This window comes from Pteropus medius, unplaced genomic scaffold, assembly GCF_902729225.1.
Source record: "Pteropus medius unplaced genomic scaffold, Ma_sr-lr_union100, whole genome shotgun sequence".
Classification (NCBI taxonomy): Eukaryota; Metazoa; Chordata; class Mammalia; order Chiroptera; family Pteropodidae; genus Pteropus; species Pteropus medius.
Window position 1 is genome coordinate 787,220 of NW_024345916.1, and position 25,697 is coordinate 812,916.

The 25,697-nt window shown below is 34.8% G+C and overlaps 1 protein-coding gene across 6 annotated transcripts in view; it reads right to left on the bottom strand.

Moving 5' to 3' along the window:
• Positions 1–245: 245 nt before the first annotated feature.
• ARHGAP29 (Rho GTPase activating protein 29) overlaps positions 246–25,697 on the bottom strand; it is a 64,461-nt gene continuing 39,009 nt past the window's right edge. For all 6 annotated transcript variants that reach the window (XM_039874798.1, XM_039874799.1, XM_039874796.1 and 3 more), the window contains 15 exons: positions 25,273–25,383; positions 25,092–25,172; positions 24,707–24,895; positions 23,825–23,962; positions 15,998–16,155; positions 15,314–15,453; positions 14,945–15,049; positions 12,583–12,681; positions 11,441–11,580; positions 10,977–11,165; positions 10,318–10,455; positions 6,291–6,523; positions 4,757–5,087; positions 4,521–4,629; positions 246–2,358 (listed from right to left, as the gene is read on the bottom strand). In XM_039874798.1, the coding sequence (XP_039730732.1) occupies positions 1,481–2,358; positions 4,521–4,629; positions 4,757–5,087; positions 6,291–6,523; positions 10,318–10,455; positions 10,977–11,165; positions 11,441–11,580; positions 12,583–12,681; positions 14,945–15,049; positions 15,314–15,453; positions 15,998–16,155; positions 23,825–23,962; positions 24,707–24,895; positions 25,092–25,172; positions 25,273–25,383 (3,039 nt within the window). In that variant the 3' untranslated portion in view covers positions 246–1,480. The remainder of the gene's footprint in view (positions 2,359–4,520; positions 4,630–4,756; positions 5,088–6,290; positions 6,524–10,317; positions 10,456–10,976; positions 11,166–11,440; positions 11,581–12,582; positions 12,682–14,944; positions 15,050–15,313; positions 15,454–15,997; positions 16,156–23,824; positions 23,963–24,706; positions 24,896–25,091; positions 25,173–25,272; positions 25,384–25,697) is intronic.

Sequence of the window (25,697 nt, forward strand, 5' to 3'; positions counted from 1 at the left end):
TTCTAGCAATACAATTCTTTTATATTTTGTACAATGAGGACTAAAATCAAGGCTCTAGCACAAAAGGGTTATTTATATCTCACTAGTCCTTAATGTCATATAGAACTAACTTCCCATGAAATGTATTCCATGTTGTAGTGGTCAAGGGAATGTATGAGCCGAGTGTTAAGCCAATAGTTAATAAACCGTAATTTTCATACCCTAAGAGGCAACAATTTCAGAGAAGCCACAAGAACTGGAAATAATTTAACAGGTTAATATATATATAATTTTTATCAAGGATAACATGGTCATACAAAAACATTCACTACAAATAGAATTCACGCATATAAAAAGAGGCTATTTTATTTTTTGTCCCTTTTACATCCTATTTTAGGCAAAATGACAAAACCCAGAAACTAACAGAACTGCACTAGTTCTAAAAACTGGGAATTTTATAAATGAAATATGTCCAATCATCTACACCTCCTCTCAAATTCCAAACAATGAGGCTTATTGAACTATACTTTGAATCAATTTAAATAAATCTTTGTGCCATTCAGATGAAATATACATTGTCAATGGTTAAAAGTCCAGGTAGAAAAAGTATATAAAATTGCTCATAAGTAAAAACACCTCATATGAAAGAAATGTTTTTTTTTTTTTTTTAAGAAAAACCCAGACAATATCAAGAGGAAATGCATTGAATTTTAAAACATTTTTTGGACCATTATATGAAATACCAAAAGTTTCAGAACTGTTGAACAAAAGTTTATGTAGAACAAAGCCAAGAGGTGAAAAACTATTAAATGTATTAAAACCATCAAAAGCCAAACAAGATAAAACTGAACTATATAATTTAGAAACAGGTTTAAGTGCATTTTTGGGGGGTATGATTTAACTGACTACCACATGTAAAATATGGCAATTAATTAATATGCAATTAACTACATATTTGCAAGCCTTCTGGCCATTATGTAAATATTAAAAAGTTAATTGCCAATTAAAAAATAAAAGGTTACATACATACCATAAAAGCACAATGGTCAAAGATGCACTATAAAATTGTGTGAAAAAAACACATACTAAACAAAGATCTTTCAGGCACTTGCATTCAGAAACATTCCTTTTATAAATAAGCATAGTTTCACGTCAAAAAAATAAAGCTGATTTTTCCCAATTGCACCTATTGAGAACTAAATCATATATTAGGGATGCATTTAAATGGACCATTTTATGGGGAAAATCAATGAACTTTTAAAAAATACGAATCCACCTACTTATTCACAACTTCAGAAATAGATAATTCCAGTGAGGCACAGATGTGGCCCTATCAAAACATTCCACTACTCAATATAACCAGCGCAATACAATGACAAAAAGCAAACTCCACAATCTGGCATTCCTATACAAAAGGGGCCCTGTCAAAAATTCTTCCACAAAACAAACACAATACCACAAAACAAAATGACTAAAAAAGAAAAGCTGAATTTTGACAACCCTACACAAACTGTGGGACTTCATCTTCAAGGTCTTCAAATTGTTGCATTCGTTTAAGCCTCGGTCTCTGACATGTTGGATGCACAACAGGCAAGTCACGCTCCTCAGAGTTCTCTTTGGGCTTACTACTAATTGGCTGCATGAGACAAACTGGTGCATTTTCTGAGTCTGGAATTGATTTCAGCACATGCCCCTGAGGAGCATGATCTGTGCTAGGAGGCACTGCTGGGGAGGGTGCTGGTTTCTCTTCAACCCCTCTCATACTACCAGCGGGAACCCGTGGTTTATAAAACGTTGTCCAGTGCTGGGGCTGCAGTGTTCTGGGTGCTCTGACAGGAGCAGCAGGGCATGAGTCAGAGGACCGTCTCTCTGACACCTGTCTTGCTGGTTCTGTGCATGGCTTACTGGGCTGGGTGGCACTGAGTAGCTGGTCCCCACCAATCTTGATGCCCGTCATCACTCCTCCTTCTTGGAGTGCACTGGGCACAATCGTGGTCTTTGCAGTTAGGTCATTTTGTTCATACTGTTTTTCTGGAGTTTTTTGTAGAGTTTGCTGATCAAAGCCATCAAATTTGCAACAAACAGTAGGGGTGTCTTTTCTATTAACGCCTTCAAAGGTAGGACTCTTGAAAAACTTGTCTGAATTTACATTCCCCAAATTTCTGCCATTTCTCTCATGAGGAGGGCTTGCAAGAAGCAACAGTCTATCTACAGGCAAACTTGCAGGTCTAATCTTGGTCCTTGGGGTATATCGCTCAACAACACTGCTTGTCTCCCTTCCGGATTTCAGAGTAAGTGGCTTGGAGGATTTACAAACATCTTCTATCTTTTGTGATGTTGATTCAAGCTCTGGGTCTACAGGCAAATGGACTCTGTTGTCTGTAAAAAGAGATTTATTTAAAAACCAAACTTCATGGCACATGGCTAACAAGTTTGAATGAACATGCTCTCAAAACAAGGGCCTTACATATTTTTTCCAAGTTATTCTCAGTTATCTATGCAGAGGGATTTAAAGGTGAATCCTGAATAAAAATGTTAGAATTCTATATTTATTTAAATCAATATAATAACTAGCAACAAAATTCACTGCAGTTTCAAAAAAACTAAAAAAGAAAACATATGCTGAAGTAACTTTTTATGTGTGATGCATGAACAAGTATTTGCTGGGTCAAAAGGTTATCATGATTTCAATAGGCAGACAATGGTAAATTAACCTCAGAAAAGTTACACCAATTTACCCATCAACAAAACGTAGCCATGCAGTTGAATCCCAAGACTTTTGCCAACTCATCTAACCTGCTTTTCAGTTACCTAACCCACAGTGAGAATGTATCATGTGAAATGCCTTAGATGCCCTTCACATGTGGTCAATAAATAAATGGACTGTAACATTCATCCTGTCCAACTAGGGTTGAATACGTCTAAGAAAAAATGCCCATTCACCCCATTTACTATTTACACCCAGACTTACTTTCTTCTCTTTCCTATCAAGTCTGAACTCATGGCCCATATTTTCTCAATAGAACCTTGAACTCCTTTAAACCCTGTACCTTTTTGCTGCATCTCCCCTAAAAAATTCCTATTTCTGGAAAATTTCAGCCCTCTGCTCACACTCCTCTTTTGGCCAGCATTCTGCTGACAGGAGCCAGGTGCCCATCAGAATCACTGCCAGGAGTCATCTCATCTCACCTTCCTCCTTACCTTAGACTGCTGACCTCTCTTCTCTGGGCTTCCAAAGCAACACTCTCTTGTTTTATTTTCCCAGGTCCTTCCCCACATGTACAGACCACTCTAAGGCACCTGACTCGAAGTGGTAGGGCTGTATTCACCCACCAAAGTATATTCTTCAGTTCTGAGGGAAAAACTTATAGCCTAATGAATAGAGTGCAGACTCTGAAGCCCAGTTGCTCCGTTTAGCTCAGCTCTACCATTTCTGAACTGGGCAAGGCAATCTCGCTGTCCCTTGTGTCTTCATCTGTCAAAAGGGAATCATAATTGTATCTGTGTTGATGTATGGCCTAAATGACCTAATTATGAAAAGTGCTTAGAATTCTTTGGTATATAATAAGCACTCAAAAATAACATTTATTATTAAAACAATTCTAATTGGGAGCCCTAGATCATGGGGTAGTGAAATAAGCAGAAATGTAGGTTCAAATACTGACTGAACAATTTATTAGGGGCATGACTTTTGGCATGATTTCACCCCTCTCAGACTATTAGGCTACAGATTGAACAGGGCTAATACTACCTACTTTATAGCACAGAACTGTTATGAAGATCAAATCTAATAAACAGAATCAAACAATAAGCACAGTGCTTAGCACAGAGCAGGTGGATACTTACTTAATGAATGTTAGCTCCCTTACTTTTTTCTTTTTAGACTCAGTCAGGCTATTTAATTATGCATCAAATTTAAAAAAATTGGAATTTAGCTCTAGGAATGTATAAAATTATAGTAATAAATGGAAGCCTTTCCACCAGTTTGATAGCTACAAGTCACTGCAACTAAAATGATCATATAGTGAATAAAATGACTGTAGTCAAGGAAATAAAGACATACACATATGTGTGCTTAATGTGTAAAAGGCAGGTGTTAGGTAAAATAATTTGAAAAAAAATTTAAGAGTTTTAGGAGTCTAATTTTTTTTAATTTTAGGAGCCTAGTTGACTCCTTATAAGCAGTTAGACCAATACAATGATCTACAGTAACAGAGATGCTAATGAACTATCATACTACTCAACACATTTCTGCCACAACTTTAATTTATGGCAAAAAGGAAGACAAAAAATTTTTAGAAAGAGCACCAAAAAAAAATCCATGAACTCCAAGATGTCTTTTTATAAGAAAGACTGTTACAGAGAATAACATTTAAATGCGAGGTACACTAAAAGGCAACTTCCTTAATGGCTAGTAAAGATCCATTTACTAAAGAAGCTTCTTTCTCTGACTTCTCTCAGCTGCACTCACCCCGGCTTTTAATCATGGTTTATTGACACAGTTTTAAGTCAGCAAACATGTATTTTACATGGCCACTCACCAATGAGACATGCATCACATTTTTCTAATGTATTCTGCTTTCGTTCTGATTCTTCAAATGATGTAGCTGGTTCAAAAATTTTGCTTTCACTATCTGCTTTATGGATATCCTATTGATGGAAAAGAATTTTTAAGCTTTAAGAAGCAACACATCTCAAAATAAAACAATTCAAAGATTTTTACCTTAACATAAACATTATAAAGTTCCAACACAATTCCATAAAGGTCAAAACTCACTTCCTTTGAAGAGAAAAACAGTGACTTCATGGAATGTTCTGGGTCTCTTCCTTCTGGTGATAACAGAGGCTTTGGAAGACGGCCTTGATCAGCCTGAGGTGCAACACCACCTGTACTACACACAACTGCATCTTGTGGCTGCAGAGACCCATCAAAGATCTTCTGGGAGTAAGTAATGAGGAACTCAACCAATCGCGCTTGATTGGAGTATTCCGCAAGAAAGGAGATGGTGATCGGAGCAGTTGTGGGCCTCGGCCTAATGAGGCTTGGTCCAAATATCACTCCCAGGTTTTTGGAGTTCATCTTGTTTTCCTCTGCATGATCTACGACCCTGCAGAGTAGAATACATACAGCTATATGGGATTTGCCTGTTAAGATTTTCCTAATGGTAGTTTACTACAGGTTGGGAAGGGTGAAAGAAAAATGGGCTGCAGAAGTCTAAGAAAAGGATATATTTATGTGATAAAATATTGACCACATACCAAGTTAGGTTTCACAGTATCAGGATGAAAAGTAAATGGAAGGAACTACCAGAGTTTTACCAGCAGAAATTAAAAATACCCCTAAAAGCTGCAGGTCCCTGTGCTGGAAACTTAAGCATCATCGTCAAATTCTGATGGCCATGGCTAGTCTGCTGACCTAGTTGATTCTCCATTCTAAAGATCTCTCTTTCGGTTCTATTGCCACTCCCTCTGCTCTGGCTTACTTCAAGCTCTCAACACATTTTAATTCTATGACTATTCATGGAGATCTAACATACAGTAAAGGCTTCTCCTTCAAACCATTCCACATATTGCTGCCAGAAAGATCTAACAGGCAAATCTGAGTATGTTAAATACCTGGCTCAAAATTCCTTAGTGGGTACAGAAGGAAGATAGTCAACTTATCTGCCAAGTATGTAAGACTTTATTTACCAGGCCACTATCTAGCTCATTCCTGCTACTGCTTGCTATATCTTAGCCTAACCAAATTATCTGTACTTCCCTAATGCAAAATGATTCTTATGTCTCTGTATCTGTTACTGCTGCCCTGAATGCTCTTCTGCACGTTCTCTGCCACCAAACTACTATTTAGTTCTTCAAGTGGCTCAGGACTACCTCCTCTGATTCATGGTTCCCCTTCCCCTTTTTCCTGTGCATGCTATGCAGAGCTTCATTAGAATTAGCATGATGCTGCACTGTACATGTTTGCAGGTCTACCCCTAAGCTGACAAGCACAACAGATGACAGAAACCTTATGTTTTCATTCTTGTTTCACCAGCCAGAGCCTGGCACACAAGGGGCATCTGAGGGAAAGACGTTGGCTGCATGAACATATGTTCAATGGCTCCCTTTCCCTAACACACGTTAGAAATGAAATGCTCATTTTAAAAACAATAGCACAACACTGTAAATACTCGAGCTATACACTTTAAAATGATTAAGATGGTAAATCTGTGATGTGTATTTTATCACAATTTTTTAAAAAACAAAAACAGTTAAACCGATCAGTTATCCATCCACTAATGGATGCTTGTCTTATAAGAAGTTCTTACCGCTTAAGATGTACTATGAGGTAATGAAGACTGTTAAAATTTGATGCTGGCAATTGTCTTAGAAGGTCTTTGCTTTTTATAAGAATTCGGTTTATTTCTATACACGTACTCGGCCATTTTTTGTCCTCTGGAGTATCCTTTTTTGTCTCTTGTTCTTCATTTACTCGTCGGATCTCTTTGGCAAGGTCTATAAATTCCTTGTACAATCGGAATAAAATAAATGGTTCTGGAAGCTAAAGAAATAAAATTACATTAGAAATATCCCTCTGTCCTTTTTTCTCCTGTTGATATCTACTAAATAGCTACTGAATGGTTTGGCACGTCCCCTTAGATGAACAAGACTTAGGTCAATCCATGTTTAGAAATGTACATATCTTTGCTACAGATGTGATCTATAAAGACAATGTAACATAATCACCATAAATCATATCTATTGTAAAAATGAGTTGACTGATAATCAGTAAAATTCTAAATCTTACATTCATAACTGCCTCAAACTGAGCATGATCTTCAACTGTTTTACTGAACAAAACCCAGGATGATACACAAAATAAGTCAAATTAATTAGAAAAAGCTTATGTTCCGAATTTTATTGGTATAAGGGAAACAGAACAAAATGCTTTAGGGTCCTTGTGTTTTACTTATATCAGACTGAAGCAGCATTACAGAATATGGCTTATAAGAAGGAAACTGTGAACATTTTATTTACTTAATTTTTAAAAACAACTTGAATTGGCATAAGTCAACAGAAAAAGTTCCTCAAACTATCAAAGAGTATGCCACCTTGATCTAACTGGCATAACTTATTTCAATATTTATACTGCTCAGTGGTAGAAAAGAGCACACCTCTGGCTGGCTGAAGTCCTAGACTATCTGCTTATCCAGTTTCCCCTGCTGGTCCCAGAGAGGAGACGCTTTGAGATCAATTCCTGCCTCTACCACTCTGAGATCTGAAGAAGGTAACTTAGCCTCCTGGAGCTTCAGATTTCCCACATGGTACCTGAGTAAAATGAAAGCTATTCTCTAATACTATAGAATCAAGCATGTCTTCCCACACTAAAGTCTTGGTCCCATAGTATTCCTGACACAGAATGAGAAATGAAAGTATTGGCCCCATTCATTTCCTTTCCCTGACTGGCTAGAAGAGATAAAGGATGGTTCGCTATGAGGTTACAGCCAATCAAAGGTACTCTGATTCCATTTCTCAGCTGAGAATCCTGTGAAATGTGATTAAAGAGATATCAATCGTTTCCTGGGCTAACATGACAGGTCTAACATTTGTACCTAATTTCTTTTCTTCTGCAACTCCATGAAATACAGTTAAGTATATAGAACCAACAGAATAGGAATGGAGACAAAAGCAACATTTCACAAGCTGAAGAGCAGATGACCAACTGCTGACTTAGCAGGCCTGAGAAAGGTGCAATTCCAAACTGAGATACAGTATGGCTTACAGGATCCTAAGGAGACTGGAGGGCTGTCAGCACAAGGTCCTCTGAATCCTAGGGGAAGGTGGGCTACCCAAGAAGCATTAGATCTCTAGATCCTTGTTTCTACTCCTTGCTCCTAAGCAGCCTCTTCCCCTGAAGCCTGAGGATTCCTCTTATGGGCAGTGTTAAACTGACGATTCTCTGGATGAGCAATGACAAGCACAAGAAATGGGTGGACAGCTACCTGATACCCCAGAGAAAGGTCTTTCACTGTCTAGAGGTGTGGTGCCAGTACTCTGGGAGCCAAGTAGAGTAAGAAGGGTCTAGGATCTCTGCATTTAGCATGCATACAGGGCTATCAGACCAGCCCAAGAAAAGAGACCTAGAGATGCAGATATCAGGTGTTTCTTAAACAGCCCACCTAGATCACACTATAGTAAAATTCAAAGTCTTCAAAGATTTCATGTATTCAAGAGCTTCCAAAGACATTTTAATTCCCAACTCTTTCATTTTAAGCAAACAACTACAGAAGACAAATCAAAAGATAGAGGAAAAGAACCAACTTGAAGGTCTAGAACTGTGCTGTCAATATGGTGACCACTAGCCACACACGGCTACCCAAGCACTGGATATGTGGCTGGTTGAAAGTGACATGTGCTTTAAATGAAAAATATCAGATTTTAAAGATTCCATGACAACAATAACCAAAAAGTAAAATATTTCATTAATAATTATTGATTAGATGTTCAGATAATTTCAGTATATTAAATAAAATATTAAAATGAACTTTATCCATTTCTTCTCTTTACACGGGTACTAGAAAATTTAACATTATATATGGGGTTCACATTGTATTTCTATTAGATAGGACTAGAAGCTAAGCAGAGAAAAGAACCCTTTTTAAAAAAGTTATGAATATCCTCAGGTAGATAAGATACTGCACTCACTAAAAAAAGAAAGAATGTTATAAAAGGAAAAGAGAACCAGAGTTCTTAGAAATTAAAACATGACCTCAGAAATGAAACAGTTTACAGTAGGGGTGGAAGATAAGCTGAGAAAATCTCTTAGAAAGTGTTAAAAGAAAAAAAAATGAATAAAAGAGAAAGAACTACAGAACCAGTACAAGTTGTCAGTATCCAAATATAAGTTCTAGGAAGAAAACAGAGTGGAGGAAATGAGCAGTGAAGTGAACGTTTAAGGAACTAAAGGACAGGTATCCAGAATGATAGAGCTCATGCAGTACTTGAAATAGCAGATGAAATGACACCCACATCAAGGCGTATCACGTTAAATTTTAGGGTAATGGGGAGAAAAAGAAGATTCTACAAGCTTTCAGAGAGAAAATACATACAAAGAATCAAGAATGAGAAGGATCTCAGGCTTCAAAGAGAATAGAAAAAATACTTGCAAAATTCTGAAGAAAAATAATTTCCAGCCTAGAATACTGTAACTTTCCCTACCATTCACTCTTCCACTCCCATTCAAGAAAGTAGAATAAACACTGATAAATAAGTTTCAAATACTTTTATTCCACATTGCTCAAAAGATGAGCATGACCAAAACAGGAGAATAAACCAACGCAGGAAGACAGGTATTTCCTCACAAAACAGAAGAGGCTGGAGAAGAGTGACCCCAGGATGACAGCTATGTGCCATGTTAAAAAGGACCCAGAGGGAGAAAAGAACTCCCGAGATCCACATGTTAAGAATCATTGTCACTATGCTCTCTGTAACAGTCTCTTCTTCACCAGAGGACAGAAGGCAGCTGAGCCCAGATCACTTTTTATTCTTAGCTCAGCATGACAGTGTGCTGACTGTTCCTGAACTGCTCCATAAGCTGCTGCCTGAAGCCTCTGAGGCCACTTATTTCATCCCACAGAAGTGTTTTCCTTGGACCTAATCCTGAAACCTACAGGTATGACAGTGAGCATGGAAAGAGAAAACATAGAGAAGCCCACTCCCCGATCATATTCCTGCTGAACTCGCAGTACCCAGTTTATAGGGCAGTCCTGCCTCATGCTCCAAATATGGTGAATTTCCAGGATGCATTCAGGACCTTGCCCACTGACTTCCCACAAAAGCTATTTGAAAATATCAGTGAAAGTAAAGGTGGACTATGACCTAGACATTGTTCTACTTACTGTATCTTTTATGTACTATTTTGAATAATAGCCTTTCTTCATATAGCTAGATTTATGCTTCCTATTCAGTTTTCTAAAACTTAATGATACACTGTTTAGGAATACACGACAGGTATTAAAACTTTTAAGAGAAGAGAGGGAGTAATTAACATGGTTAGGAAAGACCACTGGGGTAGAGTTGCAGGCTACAACTAGACAGGGGCACACAGGGCTCTTCTAAAAAGTAAGGTAAAGTTCTATTTTGTTAAGCTAGGTGATGAAAAGTGTTTGTTTTTATTATTATTGGTCTGTACACTGTATATATATTTATATATAGTTTGATTTATACAGTAAGTAAAAGATATTAATATGGTCTATGTTGATGAAAATATACGTGTAGCAAATGTTATCAGCAAAATACAAAACATATTTTTGCCCTTTTCTATTTAATGGTAGTTTTCAAAGGTAAAAACTTTACCTGTCGAAGGTATAATTTCAAGACGTCACAGATGTCATGCGAACTAAACTCTGAAATGTCTACCAAGTGCATTCCATTTTCCAAAGCTTGACAAAGTTTTTCAGTTTTTATTTTGTTTCCACATACACGATAAATTCCCTTGAGAAGAAAGGGGAAAATTTTTTAAAATTCTGCTTTAGTACAAATGGCTAAATGTGGACATCTAAATATCTGATGTGTCTGTTTCAATGTTTATTAATATTTTAGAAAAAAACTTGGGCCAAATAAGGTAATATTTTCCAAATAAATCTGAATAAAATCAGTTACTTCTTAAAAATTAAGAGCACTGCTTTCTTTTCCTATCTTTTCTTTTTTTTTTAGGCGAGGCAACTCTTGGTTGACCTCACAGATTGCAAGGACCTTGTCAGTTTACAATCCCATATTTTTAAAATTTTTTTTTTATTTTTTTAAGCCTACAGTACGTGGTTTTCCTACATGCTCGCCCATCCAAGTACTAACCAGGCCTGACCCTGCTTAGCTTCCAAGATCAGACAGGATAGGTCTTGTTCAGGGTGGCATGGCCGTAGATAAGCACTGTTTTCTTTTAAAGTCTCCTTATCATGAGAACAAATCACACAGGCATTTGTTTAAAAATTTTTATTTTAAGAGTTACAACATACCTGTAGACACAAGGCTCTGTTTTCAATCTCTGTGGCACATATTTTGAGTATAAAAGGGATGCCATCTGGTTCCTTTTTTGCAACTTGTGTGAATTCTGCTCCAAATAAGTGTATTTTCCCCAGAAGTTTCTGATGACCACAAATGATGACTAAATTTTCCAAACACTTTCGGTGACAAACAAGGAGACACTGCAAGAAAATAATACTTTAAAACTGGTTAACTTACCTTAAAACTATTCACAACAAACTATAGGTAGTGTAACACAATGAAAATGCGTTTAGAAGATATTATTTGTGGTATTTAAAATACATTTAATAGCAAAATAAAATATAATATTATGGAAGGTACATTGTGGTTCAATTTATTAAAATTATATTTGCAAAACAGCCTAGTCAGTAAAATTAATAACAAAAAAGTAAAGCAAAAGCATAAAGGGGATAATGTAATTCCCAAAAGATCTTACCTCTTCACATTCAACACCTTGGAATACTACAATGCCTTCACAATCCCTACATTTTGTGGGGGATCTCAGTTTGTGAAACTTGTGGGTGAGAGCTGCCTTTGACATCAACGTTTTCTTATATGTTCCAAGGGAATTGGGTCCTTGCAACAGAAATAGATTACTATGTAAGACTTATAAAATGACAAAAATTATAACATACGATAGTATATTTTGAAAAATCTTTAGAGTTTGCAATCATTCCTATATTATGTAACATCAAAATAAGCATCTAATTTAGAGATCTCTCACAAGGCACACATTTATCAAACATTTTAGTGATGAGTAAAAATCACCACCAAACCAATAAGATACTTCTAAAATAGCACGGCATAATGTTTTCAGAATTAGAAAATTTACATGTTATTAATATGTCCTTTATAGAGATGGAAAGGGCGTTACGTAGGTGGCATTACATTCTTAGAAAATGCCCCTATAAAAGCTTCAAAGAAAACTTGCTGTATGAGGTCAGTGTGTCAGCATTATTTGCATTAAGGATAAATCTATTCTTAAATTATGATAAAATTATAGATAGTATTAGCTAGTTATACATCAATATCCTACTGGAGATTAAATGTTATGTTACTTTAGGAAGTGATGCCAAAACAGGTAACTGCAGGTTTCAAATACACAAAACTAATTTATATGAGTCTACATTAAGTCACTAAGGTAACAGATATCTCTTTTATATCCTTCAACATCCACAATTTTCCTTATCCTCAAGAAATATACTTATTTACTTTTCCTGCTGAGCTGCTTGCACTGTTTCTTTTGAAGAGGCTCATTCACTGCAACTCTTTTGATAGCTAAGTCATTATATTAAGTTCGCAAAAGATCAAAATATCTAGCCTATTTTAGCACCATGCTAATACATTTTAGATCTAGTAGTTTTGCTGCTTGTTGTAATATTTGTAATTGGTAACATCTGATTAATATATTATCAACCTATACTTGTTCATATTAGTTGGGATATATTTAAGTCTTTATAATGCCTTTTGTTTAATACACGGCAACGTAATTCTTTAAGTTATACTATTTTTCTAATATCATGCAGAACCACTGAGTCAACTGGTTTAGTGAGAACTTGATTCAGTGAGTGTCAATACCAGATTCTGAAGGGGAAGGTGGCTCTCTTTCATCTAGATCATCTGCAGAAGACATGGTTCCGCTGGATGGTGTTCGTGGAAGTTTTCGATTAAAGTCTCCTATAAGAAAATTATGGATATAATTACCTGATCATGCACTTTAGAATTTTATAAATGGATAATGACAACATTTTTTGAATAGCGCAGTCATACTATTTTATTAGTGACCATGTAAAATATTTGCTTCCATTCTCAGACTTTGGATACAGGGAAGTCTGATACTTATTCCTGGGAGCAAAAGTGAATTGAACCCAAACTGACTTTTCCAAATAAAATATAAAATTGAGGATTACATCTCAATGAGACCTTAACTGCAACTTGTGACAGTGTCAGACTGTAAGCTCTAGAGGACAGCAGGTATTTTCTATTCGTGTCTTATACCTAACATCTGAAAAGAGTGGCTAACACAATAGTAAAGTTGTCCTTAAATGCTTCTTGAATTAAATTATAAATAAATGCATACAATATAATCCAAACTTTGTATATAAAAATCTTTAAATATGGTTAATACAATAGGAACATCACATTTATGTTACCAGTAAGACAGGAGACTGGAACCAGGAAAATGATTCCTGGCAGGGAGCTGAGAGCACAGGATCCAAACTATACCAGCAAAGGATTCTGCCATGTGTATCAAAGCATGTTCAGAAGCAGACCACCTAGATAATGAAATTTATTTGCTCCCTGCTGATATTACAAACACGGCTGTAGCTAAGTGGAAGAATTCATTTAACTCAAGGCTTTAATAGTCTAAGGTTCTAGAAAGGGCTAGAGGGGGCTTTACAAATGATTTAAACCAGCAACCTCACCCCAAAAAGATTCCTCTGCATAATAAGCTTAAAAGGTAGTCATAGGTAGTCAACTGGTATTTGTTTTGAATGTGTCCCCAATGACTAAGAAATTATGAGGTCATATGTTCCATTTTAGAACTATTCTAACTGTAAAATGGCTTCCTTATATTATCAAGAAGAAATCTGCCTTCCTATAAATCCTAGTCTTAGGTCATAATTCTCCCTAAAGGAGCAAACAAAAGCACTCTAACTTTAATCTCTTTATATTTCCAATATTTGAAGACAGCTGTCATTGTCCTCAAGTTTCCTCTTTCCAAGGCCAGGCAGCCCTAGGTCTTCATCCATTTATCATGTAACCAGTTTCCAAATCTTTATCACAGGCAGTCTTACAGGATTCTAAATAATTTAGGGCTTTCTCTAGGATAGGTCTTAATTTTTGGGACTAGGTGGAACCACACTGTTTTTACAAAGCTAATAATAAATACTCAGTTAAATATTTAGGCTCACATCTCCAGAAGGTCCCTTGAACAGAGCTAATTTTAAAGGAAGACACAAAGTAAGCCTACTAACCTCAGTGCTACATGGAAGTATTTCTAACTTTAAATTCAAGAGATTTATTTACAAATAAAATTTCTGTAATATGTTGAATACTAAAAAAAAAAAAAGGCCTTGGACTTTGTGGTTAAATCCTATAATGTCATCTCCCGCAGTGCCAAGATCCTAGGAGGAAGGAACGTAGCTAGAAAGAACAGGACTGGAGCAGTCTTTGGTCAAGGAGTGGAGGAAAATAAATGTAGAAGTAACAATCTTATGGGTTCAAGTGCTACCTTCTTCTGCTAGCTGTGCATCACATGGCAAGTTATCCTCCTTGAAGTCAGCAAGGGAGAGTTCAAAACACTTACTCTGCCTCTCTAAGGAACATGAGATTATCAAAGCACCTTAAAGTACATTTATAAAAAGTTAATACATAATCATTGACCCAAGAACTAGTGTTAATTATGGTGTTCATTCTAGCAATTAACTACAAAACAATCCAAAAGATCTAGAGTAATAATGTTCACAGAATAAAACAGTATACAGAGTATAGTATAAAATAAAGATGGCTACTCTCATCAATATGGATCTCAAGCAAAAACTACATGAAAGAAGTCACAAAAGAAGGGTATGATTCCACCTGTACAATATTCTGAAGAGGGCAAAGTTTAACTAGATATAGGTACTAAAACATTTAACATAGCTAGGAATGATTAACAAAATTCAGGATGATGGCTTATTCTGGTAGGATACGGCAATGTTACCAAGAAGTTACACACAGGAGCTTTCTAATATACTGATAATGCTCTACGTTTCTCAGGCTGGGTGGTGAATATGTAAGGATTTATTATTTTTCTTTTTAGTGCACATATATATGTACATACTCCTCTCTAAGAGGTAGTTCATTATAAATATAAGGTATTTAAGAAATATTCCCCCAAAGGAATACTTCAATTGTTCACTGAATTTTCACCTCTAAACTTAAATAATTTATATACCTGGACTTATAGATTCTGAATCTAGAGATCTAGATTCACTGCTTCCTCCAGTGCTCTCAGAGTCACTGAACATCCCAAATGTCCATGGCCTTATACAAGAAGGACCTTTAAGAAAAGAAGATTTGAAGTTAAACTTGGCTACAGATAGATTATAAGGCAAAATAATGACATATAAATGAGACGAGTCAAGTTTCTTTGTGATCAACAATCCACTTTAAGACAGGCACAGTGCTTACAACTGTGAATAAGCCTCATAAAATTACAATTCAAGGCCTGATTTTTAAATTCCAGAGTTGCAACTCATTTAATAATCACATTCAAACAATTTGGTCTTTCATGAATTAGTGCTGTCTTTAACGTGAAAAGTACCTGTCGTATCTGCGCTGTTAGAGCATCTGTCCTCTTCCATTTTATTACAACTGTCAGGAAGGCGCGCAACGTCCTCTAAAGAGTCGGCAGGTCCATACCCAGACGCATTGGGACTGTTTGTCAACTGTTTATTTACATTCCTAAGAAAAACCCAAATAAAACTCATCCTCAGAAAAATGACTAATAATCCACCTATTTTACTCTAATTTCAGAAAAATTTGTTAATGAATGTATGGTAATTTAACTAAATATTAAGAACAGACCATATTATATGGCTTGACTTCTTAAAGGAGATGTGAATAAAACTTATTAATTATTTGTACTCACTACAGCTGAAATATAGAAAAGAGTAGCAAAAGTCAAATCAATTATTCATGTTAGGTAAACTTTTCTACTATAATCTCTGTGGAAAATGCAGGTTAAATCTGTGCACTATACATTCAAAATAGATATGACCATTATTTGCCAATCTCGAAGGATTTTTAAATCTCAAAGAAATGAGCTCTTGTGTCAAAATGGAAAGCTTTTTACTCTTGAGTTACACCTTAAATAATATAAAAAATTCCAGAAAATTTTAAAGTCAAATCTGGCAATGTTAGAAAAGATACAACTTTATACCAGAGAGAAACTTAGACGAGATATTTAATCTCTTAAAAAAAACTTCATCTACACATTAATTCTCACCCATCAACTTTTTCTTCTTCGGTTGAATTTGTGGCCTTGACAAACTCACAATATTCTTGGCCTGGGTCATACAGTTTGGCATTATCACAGAGAGACTGCAGACTGTTTGCGAGGGAGGCAGTTTGTAGTTGTTGCATCTGGAAGAGGTTAACTGTAACCTATGGTCACAGAGATAAAAGGCAAAATAACTCATGATATACAGAATGCTATGTAAATATGCATTTATTTCAAGTGACAGCATGGAGAAAAAGGTCACACAGTGAAGCACACAGCACTGAATATCATTGTGAGCATACTCTATCGCCTGACTTCGTGCATGGTCTAGATCAGGAGAAAAAAAAAAAATTTAATCCAATATCTAGGAGCGACCACTTCCAGCAAAATTGGTTTTAAACTGAAAAGTTCAAAAATATAACCCCATGTCCCTACTGGCTCACAATTTTAGGAGATAAGAGTATTTTTGAGAAGCCCCAGCTCTTTACTCTGATGGTCTGACCACACTGTCTAAACTCTTAAGTAGAAAACGTGAAGGGAAAAATTTCAATCAGAACACTATTATTTAGACTTTCGTTTTTCAATCCTATAAAAATATAAATGCTTTATATGTATAATGTATCCTATACCACTCAATTTTTATAAGTAGGTATATATTGAATCTATTCAAAATATATTATTCCACTGAATTTCTACAAATGCCTAAACATAACTCTCACTACTACTACTGCTTACAGTAACAACAATAATAGCAACTGAGGGGTGTTTACAATATACCAGATGCATTCTGAAACTTTACATGAATTAACCAATGTTCACAAAAACCTAGGCTTTGGGTATGCTATGGTAAACAAACAGGTGAGATTCCAGTCCTCATAGAGTTTATGTTCTCCTGAGGGTGGCACTGAAGAGAGAACAAAGTAAATAAGATAATTTCTGGTACTGAAAACTGCTAATACTACTATATAAGATTGTTAAGTTATGGAATATGGCCAGGTATGTGCTTGTGGAAGGGTATTTTTGACATGGTAGGTTAATGAAGGCCTCTCTGAGGAGGCAGCATTAGAACTGAGACCTGATATAAGAGCAAGTCAATGCAAAGTTTTAGGGAGAAGACCAACCCAGACAAAAGACTCTAGGACAAGAGTGACTGGAAAAGAGCTTGTTGGGCTCAAGAAACAGATGAAAGTCAATATGGCTGTAGCACAATGAAAGAGGTGGAGCCAGAAAGGGAAGCAGTCATCTAAATCACATTAAGGAGTCTGGATTTAGGTACAAGGAAAGCCAGTGGGGAGTTTTAAAGTATTAAAAGCTATAACATGATCTGATTTATTTTTTAAAATGCCAGTGGCTCCTGTGCTGAGAATGTGAATGAATGCCAAATTTGACTGGCTTAATGTTATTTCAAACACTGCCATGTTTCCTCTTCATCTCTCTTGATATACCAGACGATATGCTGAGCTTATGATTAGCCTCTAAGTCCTTTCCGAGGTAAACAGGCATTCCTCTAAGATAACTAAAACTCAGCACAAATAGTATTTGAAAAGTGCACCAACAGAATAGCTTATTTAATTCTTTCAAGAAATAAAGGAAATTCAAACTGCAGATAGTAAAACCTAAATCTAGCAACTAGCTATGATCAGGGAATTCTCCACTTAATGGTAAACTGAACTTACTCTCTTGATCCTAAAGTTTAACTACTTATTTGTAATACTTTTTAATAAATTTTATAAATCTAGTTAAAAACACCAATAATTTGAAAAGCCAAATGAATAGCAACAGGCATTAATAAATTCATCTGCTGAATATTCGTCTCTAGGTATTTATTAATAATAAAAAACTTAAGCAATAATATATATAGGAAGCCCCATCTTGAAATCTCTTTTCTCTCAATCATTCAGCCTTCTTGCTCCCTTAACAGAAATGCTAACAAGTAAGGCCTCCATGAGGTAGATCCTGCAGGAGTTGCTGGGCATCTTAGCTGGCGGGTGGCTCATAGGTATCTAAAAAATCATGATGTTTCTAGACCCTTTTGTCCTTCAACCTCTTTGTGAGTCAGGGGCTTATTAGTCTTTTTCTTCTAGGTCTCCAATGTGTAGCATAGTGTCCCAAATACGTCATAAATGGGAAATGACCAAATGAATAGTAGTAGAAAATATTATTAGTCAAGGTCATACTGCAATCTGCACGTTTTCTGGTATTGCTCACTCAACCACACAGGACTTCCAAGTCTATGGCCACCTTTTATCACTAACATCTAATTTTTAGTTAGTACACTGGCACCTAGATTAACATAAATTTTTCTGACAGCTGGTGAAAAATTTTTCACAATTTCAAATTAACAGGAAAAGTTTCTCTCAAAAGAGAACTTAAAATCATGTTATATGAAGAAAAGTAATCAGATTTGGGGGTGTTTAATGTGGAGGAAAAACCCAGGGAAGGAAGATAGTAATTATCTTTAAATATTTAAAATGTAGTCTTGTAGAAGAGGAGTTATATTAGTAAAGTAGAGAGGTACACAGGGAAACAGATTTTTTTTTTAGCTCAATATAAACATCATACTAATTTTGGAGTTGTTCAAACCCAGACTGAATAATCATTAAGCAAGACAGCACAGTATTTAAGAGCAAAGGCTCTAAAGTCATTCAACCAGGTTCTTATCCCAGCTTTACAATTTATATAACTGGACGACCTTGATCAAGTAACTTATAAGTTCCCTAAACAAGTGTTTGAAAAGTTAATGTGCCAATGAATCACGCGGGGGATCTTGTTCAAAATGCACATTCTGATTCTGAAAGGGAGAGGTCTATCCCTAGGTGCAACCATTAAAACAAAACTACACAGAGATATAGTTAAAAAACTAATAGATAAATTAAAATGTAAATAAACACTTTAGATAAATGAAACTATCATTCTGATAAATAAAAACAGATTAAATTAAATCTATACTAGATAAATTAACTAGATAAATTAAAATATAATTCTAAAAATTTATCAATTTATCTAAAATAAGGCAGCTAAAGGCAAACAGATGAAGGAAAACAGAAAGTACAAACAGAAAATCAATAATGAAATAGTAGACCTAAATTTGAACAATTTCTATATCAAATATAAATGGTCTAAATAGTTCACTTAAAAGATACAGACTGTCAAAATAGATTTTTAAAAAATCAAGACAACTATATGCTATATAAGAAATTCATTTTAAATATAATGAGAAAGTTAAAAGAAAATGAAGAGAGATATACTACGTTAAAAATAATCAAAAGAAAACTGAAATAACTATATCAATATTAAATAAGGTACATTAAAATACAAGGAAAATTACCAAGATAAAGGGACATTTCATTGGATAAAAGGATCAATTCACCAAGAATATACAACAATCATTAATGTATAAGCATCTGACAGAGTTTCAAAACACATAAAGCAAAAACTGATAGAACTAAAAATATACAATATGTAGAAGACTTCAAAACTCCTTTCTCAGTAATGAACAGTAAAAAGTAAATCATCAAGGATATAGAAGAAATAACACAAACTGATGGGAACTAACTGACATTTACAGAACACTCTGGTCAACAACAGCAGGATACACATTCTTTTCAAGTGCATATACAGAACATTAACCAAGATAGACCATATCCTGGGTCATAAAACGAACCATAACAGATTTAAGAGAATCAAAATCGTACAAAGTATTTCTCTTAGCATAAAAGAATTAAACTAGAAATCATATCAGGAAGATATTCAGAAAATCCTCAAATACTTGGAAATTAAGCAACAAACTTCTACATTATCCAAAGGTCAAAGATAAAGTCTCAAAGGAAATTAGAAAATATTTTGAACTGTACAAGAATGGAAATATATAATTCGAAATTTGTGGGATGCGGATAAGCAGTGCTTAGAGGGAAAATTAAATAATATTTGTATTTAAAAAAGCAGGGAGATCTTGACAAACAATCAAAGCTTCTGCCTTCAAGTAACTAAAAACAAAAGCAAAATAAACCCAAAGGAAGCATAAATAATTTTTTTAAAAAAGAGGAAAACCAATAAAATCGAAAGCTGTTTCTTTGAAAAGATCGATGAAATTTATAAACCTCTAGCCAGGTTAACGAGAGAGGGGGGTGGTGGAAGGCAAATTACCAATATCGGGAATGAAAGAGAGCATATCATTCTAGCCCACTGAGACACTGAAAGGATAAGGGAATATTATTAACAACTCCATGCACACGAATTTGACAACTTAGATGAATGGGACCAATTTCATGAAAGCCACAAACTACCAAAAATTCACCCCAAAAGAAATATTTAACTCAATTAGACCTATATCAAAGAGATGGAATATATAGTAAAAAATCTTCTGAAAAACGAAAACTCTAAGTTCAACTGCTTTCACCAAGAAATGTCACCAAACATTTAAAGAAATAACACCCATCCTATACAATTTCTTCCAAAAAATAGAATAGGAAGAAACACTTCCCAATTCAATTTATGAGGCCAGAATCACTGATACCAATGTGTAAAAGGAGCAAGGCATCACTACCGAGAGGCTTATGCCAGGAATAAAAGCTAAATCGACACTCAAATATCTACATAATCCAACATATAAACACACTGAAAAAGAAAAACTACATGATCGCATCAATCAAATGGTATAAAAATCATTTGACAAAATCCAACAACTTCATGATAAAACCCTCAGCAAACCAGAAAAAGGGGGGAAATTCCTTAACCTGACAAAGGATGTCTTCAAAAAACCTACAGCTATCATCATATTTAATGTGGAAAGACTAAGTGCTTTCCCCATAAGATCAAGAATAAGGCAAGGATGTCTTCTCTCATGACTCCTATTCCATAATAAACTGGAAGTCCAAGCCAGTGCAATCAGAGAAAGAGATAAAAGAAATACAGTTTGGAAAGGAAGAAATACAACTGTTCCTATTTGCACATAACACGATTTTCTATGTAGAAAACCCCAATCAATGACAACAAAACAGCTCGTAGACTAATAAGTGAGTTTAGCAAGGCTGTAAGATCAACACACAAAAATTGTATTTCTAAATACTAACAATGAACAACTGGACTTTGAAATTAAATAAATATGTGTGTATGTGTGTATAGATACATGCACACATAAATTATATATGTGTATAATCTCTTGTATTTCATTTTAATTATGTGTATGTGTCTATATCACTATGTAGTAAACAATTGATCACACTCACAATAGACCCCAAATAAACACACATACATATAAATTTAAATCTAACAAAACATGTAAAGACTTACATGTTGAGAACTATAAATGCTGATAAAAATATATCAAAAACCTAAATAAATGGGGAGACATACTATGTTCATGGATTGAACAACTCTATGGAGTTAAAATGCTACATATATAGTCAATTCTCCCCAGTCTGAGCTAAGATTTAATATACTCCCAATCAAAATGTTAACAGGATTTTTTTTGTAGACACAGACAAACTGATTCCAACATTCTTATGGAAAGTCAAAGGATCTTAAATACTCAAAGCAATTCTTAAAAAGAATAAAGTTGAAAGACTCATGCAACCTGAGTGTTTTTAAGACTTGCTTTAAAGCAAGAGTAATCAACACAGTACAGTTTTGGCAAAAGGATAGACACATTCATCCATGGAACAAAATACAGACTGTAGAAATAAGACCTACAAAAATATGGTCAATTGATTTTTGACAAAGATACAAAGGTAATTCAATGGAGATGACACAATACTTTCAGCAAATTGTATTAGAACAAGTGGGTACCTCTATTAATTGTTTTTTATTTTCTGTATTTTATGTTTTGACATTTTAAAAAGCTTGCTAGCCCTCCCAGGGCTAGCCACCTCTTAGTTGGGGAGCGCGTCTTTCCTATGGAACTCCAACCACCTCATTATCTAAGTTTCACATGCCAAACCAACATTTTCTCCTGCTATATATCATCACAGGTACCAAGCAACTAGAGACCATCCCTATACCCTAAAGCCCACTGGAATTATTCAAAATAGCCAATCCTATATTGGTTATCTTGCCCTATCTTGCCTTTTCTTTGGAAACCCCAATAAAAGCTCTATATTCAGCTTTCCCCTTACTCTTACTCTCCTTGACCAAACCTGGTATTTCTCCTGTGGCCCTGTGTGGCATAAGCATGTCCCTGTCTCTCGGGAAATGTAAGTAACTCATCTTTCAATAGCATTGACTTCTCAAAGTCAGCATTCAGTCATCTCCATAAATTAAAATCCAGTGGGTATAATTTTAATATAACACCTGAATGCAAAGAATAAACCTCGACCTATACTTCACACCTTATATAAAAAATAACTCGAAATGGATCATATATCAAAGTCAAACTATAAAATTTTTAGTAGAAAACATAAAAGTCTTTATGACCTTGGATTAGGTAAAGCACTCTTAGATATAATACCAAAGCGTAATCCATAAAAGAAGAAATTGATAAGTTAGACCCCATCAAAATTAAAATCTTTTGCTCTGTGAAAGACACTGCCAAAAGAATAATAAGAAACTTTAGACTGGAAACCAATGTATGTAAGCTCGACAAGAAAACAAACAACTATTTTTAAAAATAGGCAAAATACAGATTGCATATAAGCCCCTGAGAAGATGCTCACTATCATTAGTCGTTTTAGAAACACAAATTAAGACCACTACCACTACCTACCTATTAGAAAAGCTAAAACCTACAAACAGCAGCAGACATGTGCTGTCAAGGTAGCAGAATAACTGGAACTTTCATACATTGCTGGTGAAAAATGTTATGGTAACTATGGAAAACAGTATGGCAATTTCTTATAAAGTTAAATAGACATTTATCATACCACCCAGTAATCTCACTCCTAGGTATTTACACTAAAAATATGAAAACTTATGTTCACATAAAAACCTGTAAACAAATATTCACAATCACTCAAAACTGAAAACAACGCAAATGTCCAACTGGTGAATGGATAAACATCGAGGTACATTGATATAATGAATTACTACTCAGCAATAAGAATAAATAAACTATTGATTCATAGATAACACTGAGAAATCTCAAAGGCATTAATGCTGAGTAAAAGAAGCCAGTCTCCAAAAGTTACATACACACTATTGTGATTTCGCTGCTATGACACTCTGGAAAACACCAAACCATAAAAGTGGAGAACATATCAATACTTGCCAGGGGTTAGGGGAGGGTGGAGAGTTTGACTACAAAGGGGCAGAACAAAGAAATTTTTTTGGAGTAATGGAATTGTTCTGAATCCCGATTGTGGTGGTGGCGTTTACACAAATTTATACATGTGTTAAAACTCAAGAAATGTATACCAAAAAAAGGAAAATTTTTTGTAAATTTTTTACAAAAACTATTTTAAAGAGGCAAATTCAAACACTTGAGGGCAGAATTGTTTTGTTTTCAAATAAATCACTGGGTTCAATTTTAATATTTAGTTTACCCAAAGTTTGAAGAATATATCTCATAGTGCTGACAGAAGTTTCAGGGGTCAAATCCATTTTGCCAACCAAATTAAGACAATGGCTTAGAGGCAATTTCAAAATGTCTGACTTCAATTTTAATCAAACAAATCATCCATCCACAGGGTGTGTGGGGGGGAGGGGACCAGATAAAAAATGTAACTCAAACCATATAACACTATTAAAAACTGAAAGTCAATTTTCAAACTCTAAATGCTCCATTAACCTCAGAAATTAAATCTCATAAGAATCATGACTCATCGAACATCCCTCTCCCTTTTGCAGATATGCAGACTCTTTTTTTTTTCCCCTCTTCAAAACACTGAAGAAAGTACTTACAGCTTTAAGGGTAAGATCACACTGGAAAACAAGTTTCCGGAGTTGTGCTAAAATTTCTCTTTTAGTATTTTCCAGATCATTTCGTCTTTCTTCAACATTTGTCACACAAACTTTGTAGAGTTCATTTGCTTCTTCTACCTTCGGGAATACCACACAAAAATTAACACTAGTCACTAGAATCTATATTTTAAAACAAATACTTATTGTAGTATAGCTCAATTGAAATAATTGAAAAGACTTAATGCACAAAAATTCTGAAATAGTCTATATTTTAAGTAGAATATTTCTAAAGATAACAATTTGTTTTGGTCAGTGACTCAAGGGTACTTGACTTTCATGGATACTCAAGTACCACTTAGAATTAATATAATGTTTGTCTATTAAATAAATAGTCACTTCTATTTAACAGTATTTTCTATTTACATTTACTATGTTTATATAACCTTCTTACAGAATTTGTTTATCAAATTATATTTCATAAATAATATACAAAGTTTCAGCCTAGCCTTGCTATCACATCTACACACAGGTGCCTAAAGCGTGAACTTTCTAAACAATGAAGTCAAAAATATTGACTTCTCTAAGATACTTCTTTCACAAAGAAACGCCAAAATTCGAAAGATAAGCAAAAGTCTCGTAGCATAGTAGTTCTCAAAGTGTGGATCCCCACCAGCAGCAGTAGCAGCTTCACTTGGGAACTTGTTAGCAATGCAAGTTGTCTAGGGCTAACACTAGACTTACTATATTAGAAAATCTAGAGAAAGGGCCCGGCAGTTTGTTTCAACAAGCCTTCCAGTGATCCTGATGCATGTTAAAGCTGAGAACCAAAGCCTTCCCAGATTATTGCTAATTAACTTGCAAATAACAAAGAAAAATCATTACTTTTTGAAGAGCCTCCTCTTCCAGCCTTCGCTTTTTTTCTAGCTGCTTGTTGAGATTTTTTACTAATCCACTACTTGAGCACAGATGCTCCTCTTCTGCACGAAATGTGGAAGATTTTGCTTTTTCATACTCATCTTGACGTTGTGTGCATAACAATTTTGCCTTTTTAAGAGCAGTCTCTGTTTCGAGCTACACAGAAAAAAAAGTATTATTAAATACATAATAAATACATTACTTTAGCATGAATATTCAGCAAGATAGTTAATATAACATTTTAGAAAAACTACAGAGTAAGGTATGCATCTTCTCAGGGTAGGTGCTTATATACAGCAGATGACTTTAGGTATCCATAAACAAGTAGATAAAACTTGATTATAATACTAACCATTTTATTTTGCTCCTGTTTCCAAAGTTCCTTTATTTCTTTCCTTTGTTTTTCCATTTCATTTTTCCTCCCAAGTAGAGGCTATTAAGGATATTTTTTTAAAAGAAAAAAAAAAAGCTGTTTTCTAAAGGTATGCAATGCAGTTGTTTAAAAAATGTGTATTATACACATATATTTTTACCTGCACAAATTTGTTGGCTTGGAGAGCTGTAATTGTTTGTTGTAAAAGGTGACTGCTCTCTATGTCATTAAGAAGAGCACTGGTAAATAGAGACTGCAGTGGCATAAACTCCTAGAATTTAAAATTGAAAAGTAAATTTTCCAACAGAAATGGCACTAGAATTCTAGACTCCTCATTCTTCAAAAAGAGAAATTTTAAGTTTCTAATTTTTTTAAAGAAAAATGATTAGTTATAAATATGACTATGTGGAAAATATTGAAGAAAATTAATTATAATTAATTATTAAACTAGCAAAATTAGTAGCTAACAAGATTATCAACATTCATATATAATTGTGAATTTCCTCGTTTTTTCATAATAGGCATCCAGGTAAATTCAAAAGGATTTTATTTTGTGAATAAAAATGTTAGCACTTAAATTACTTT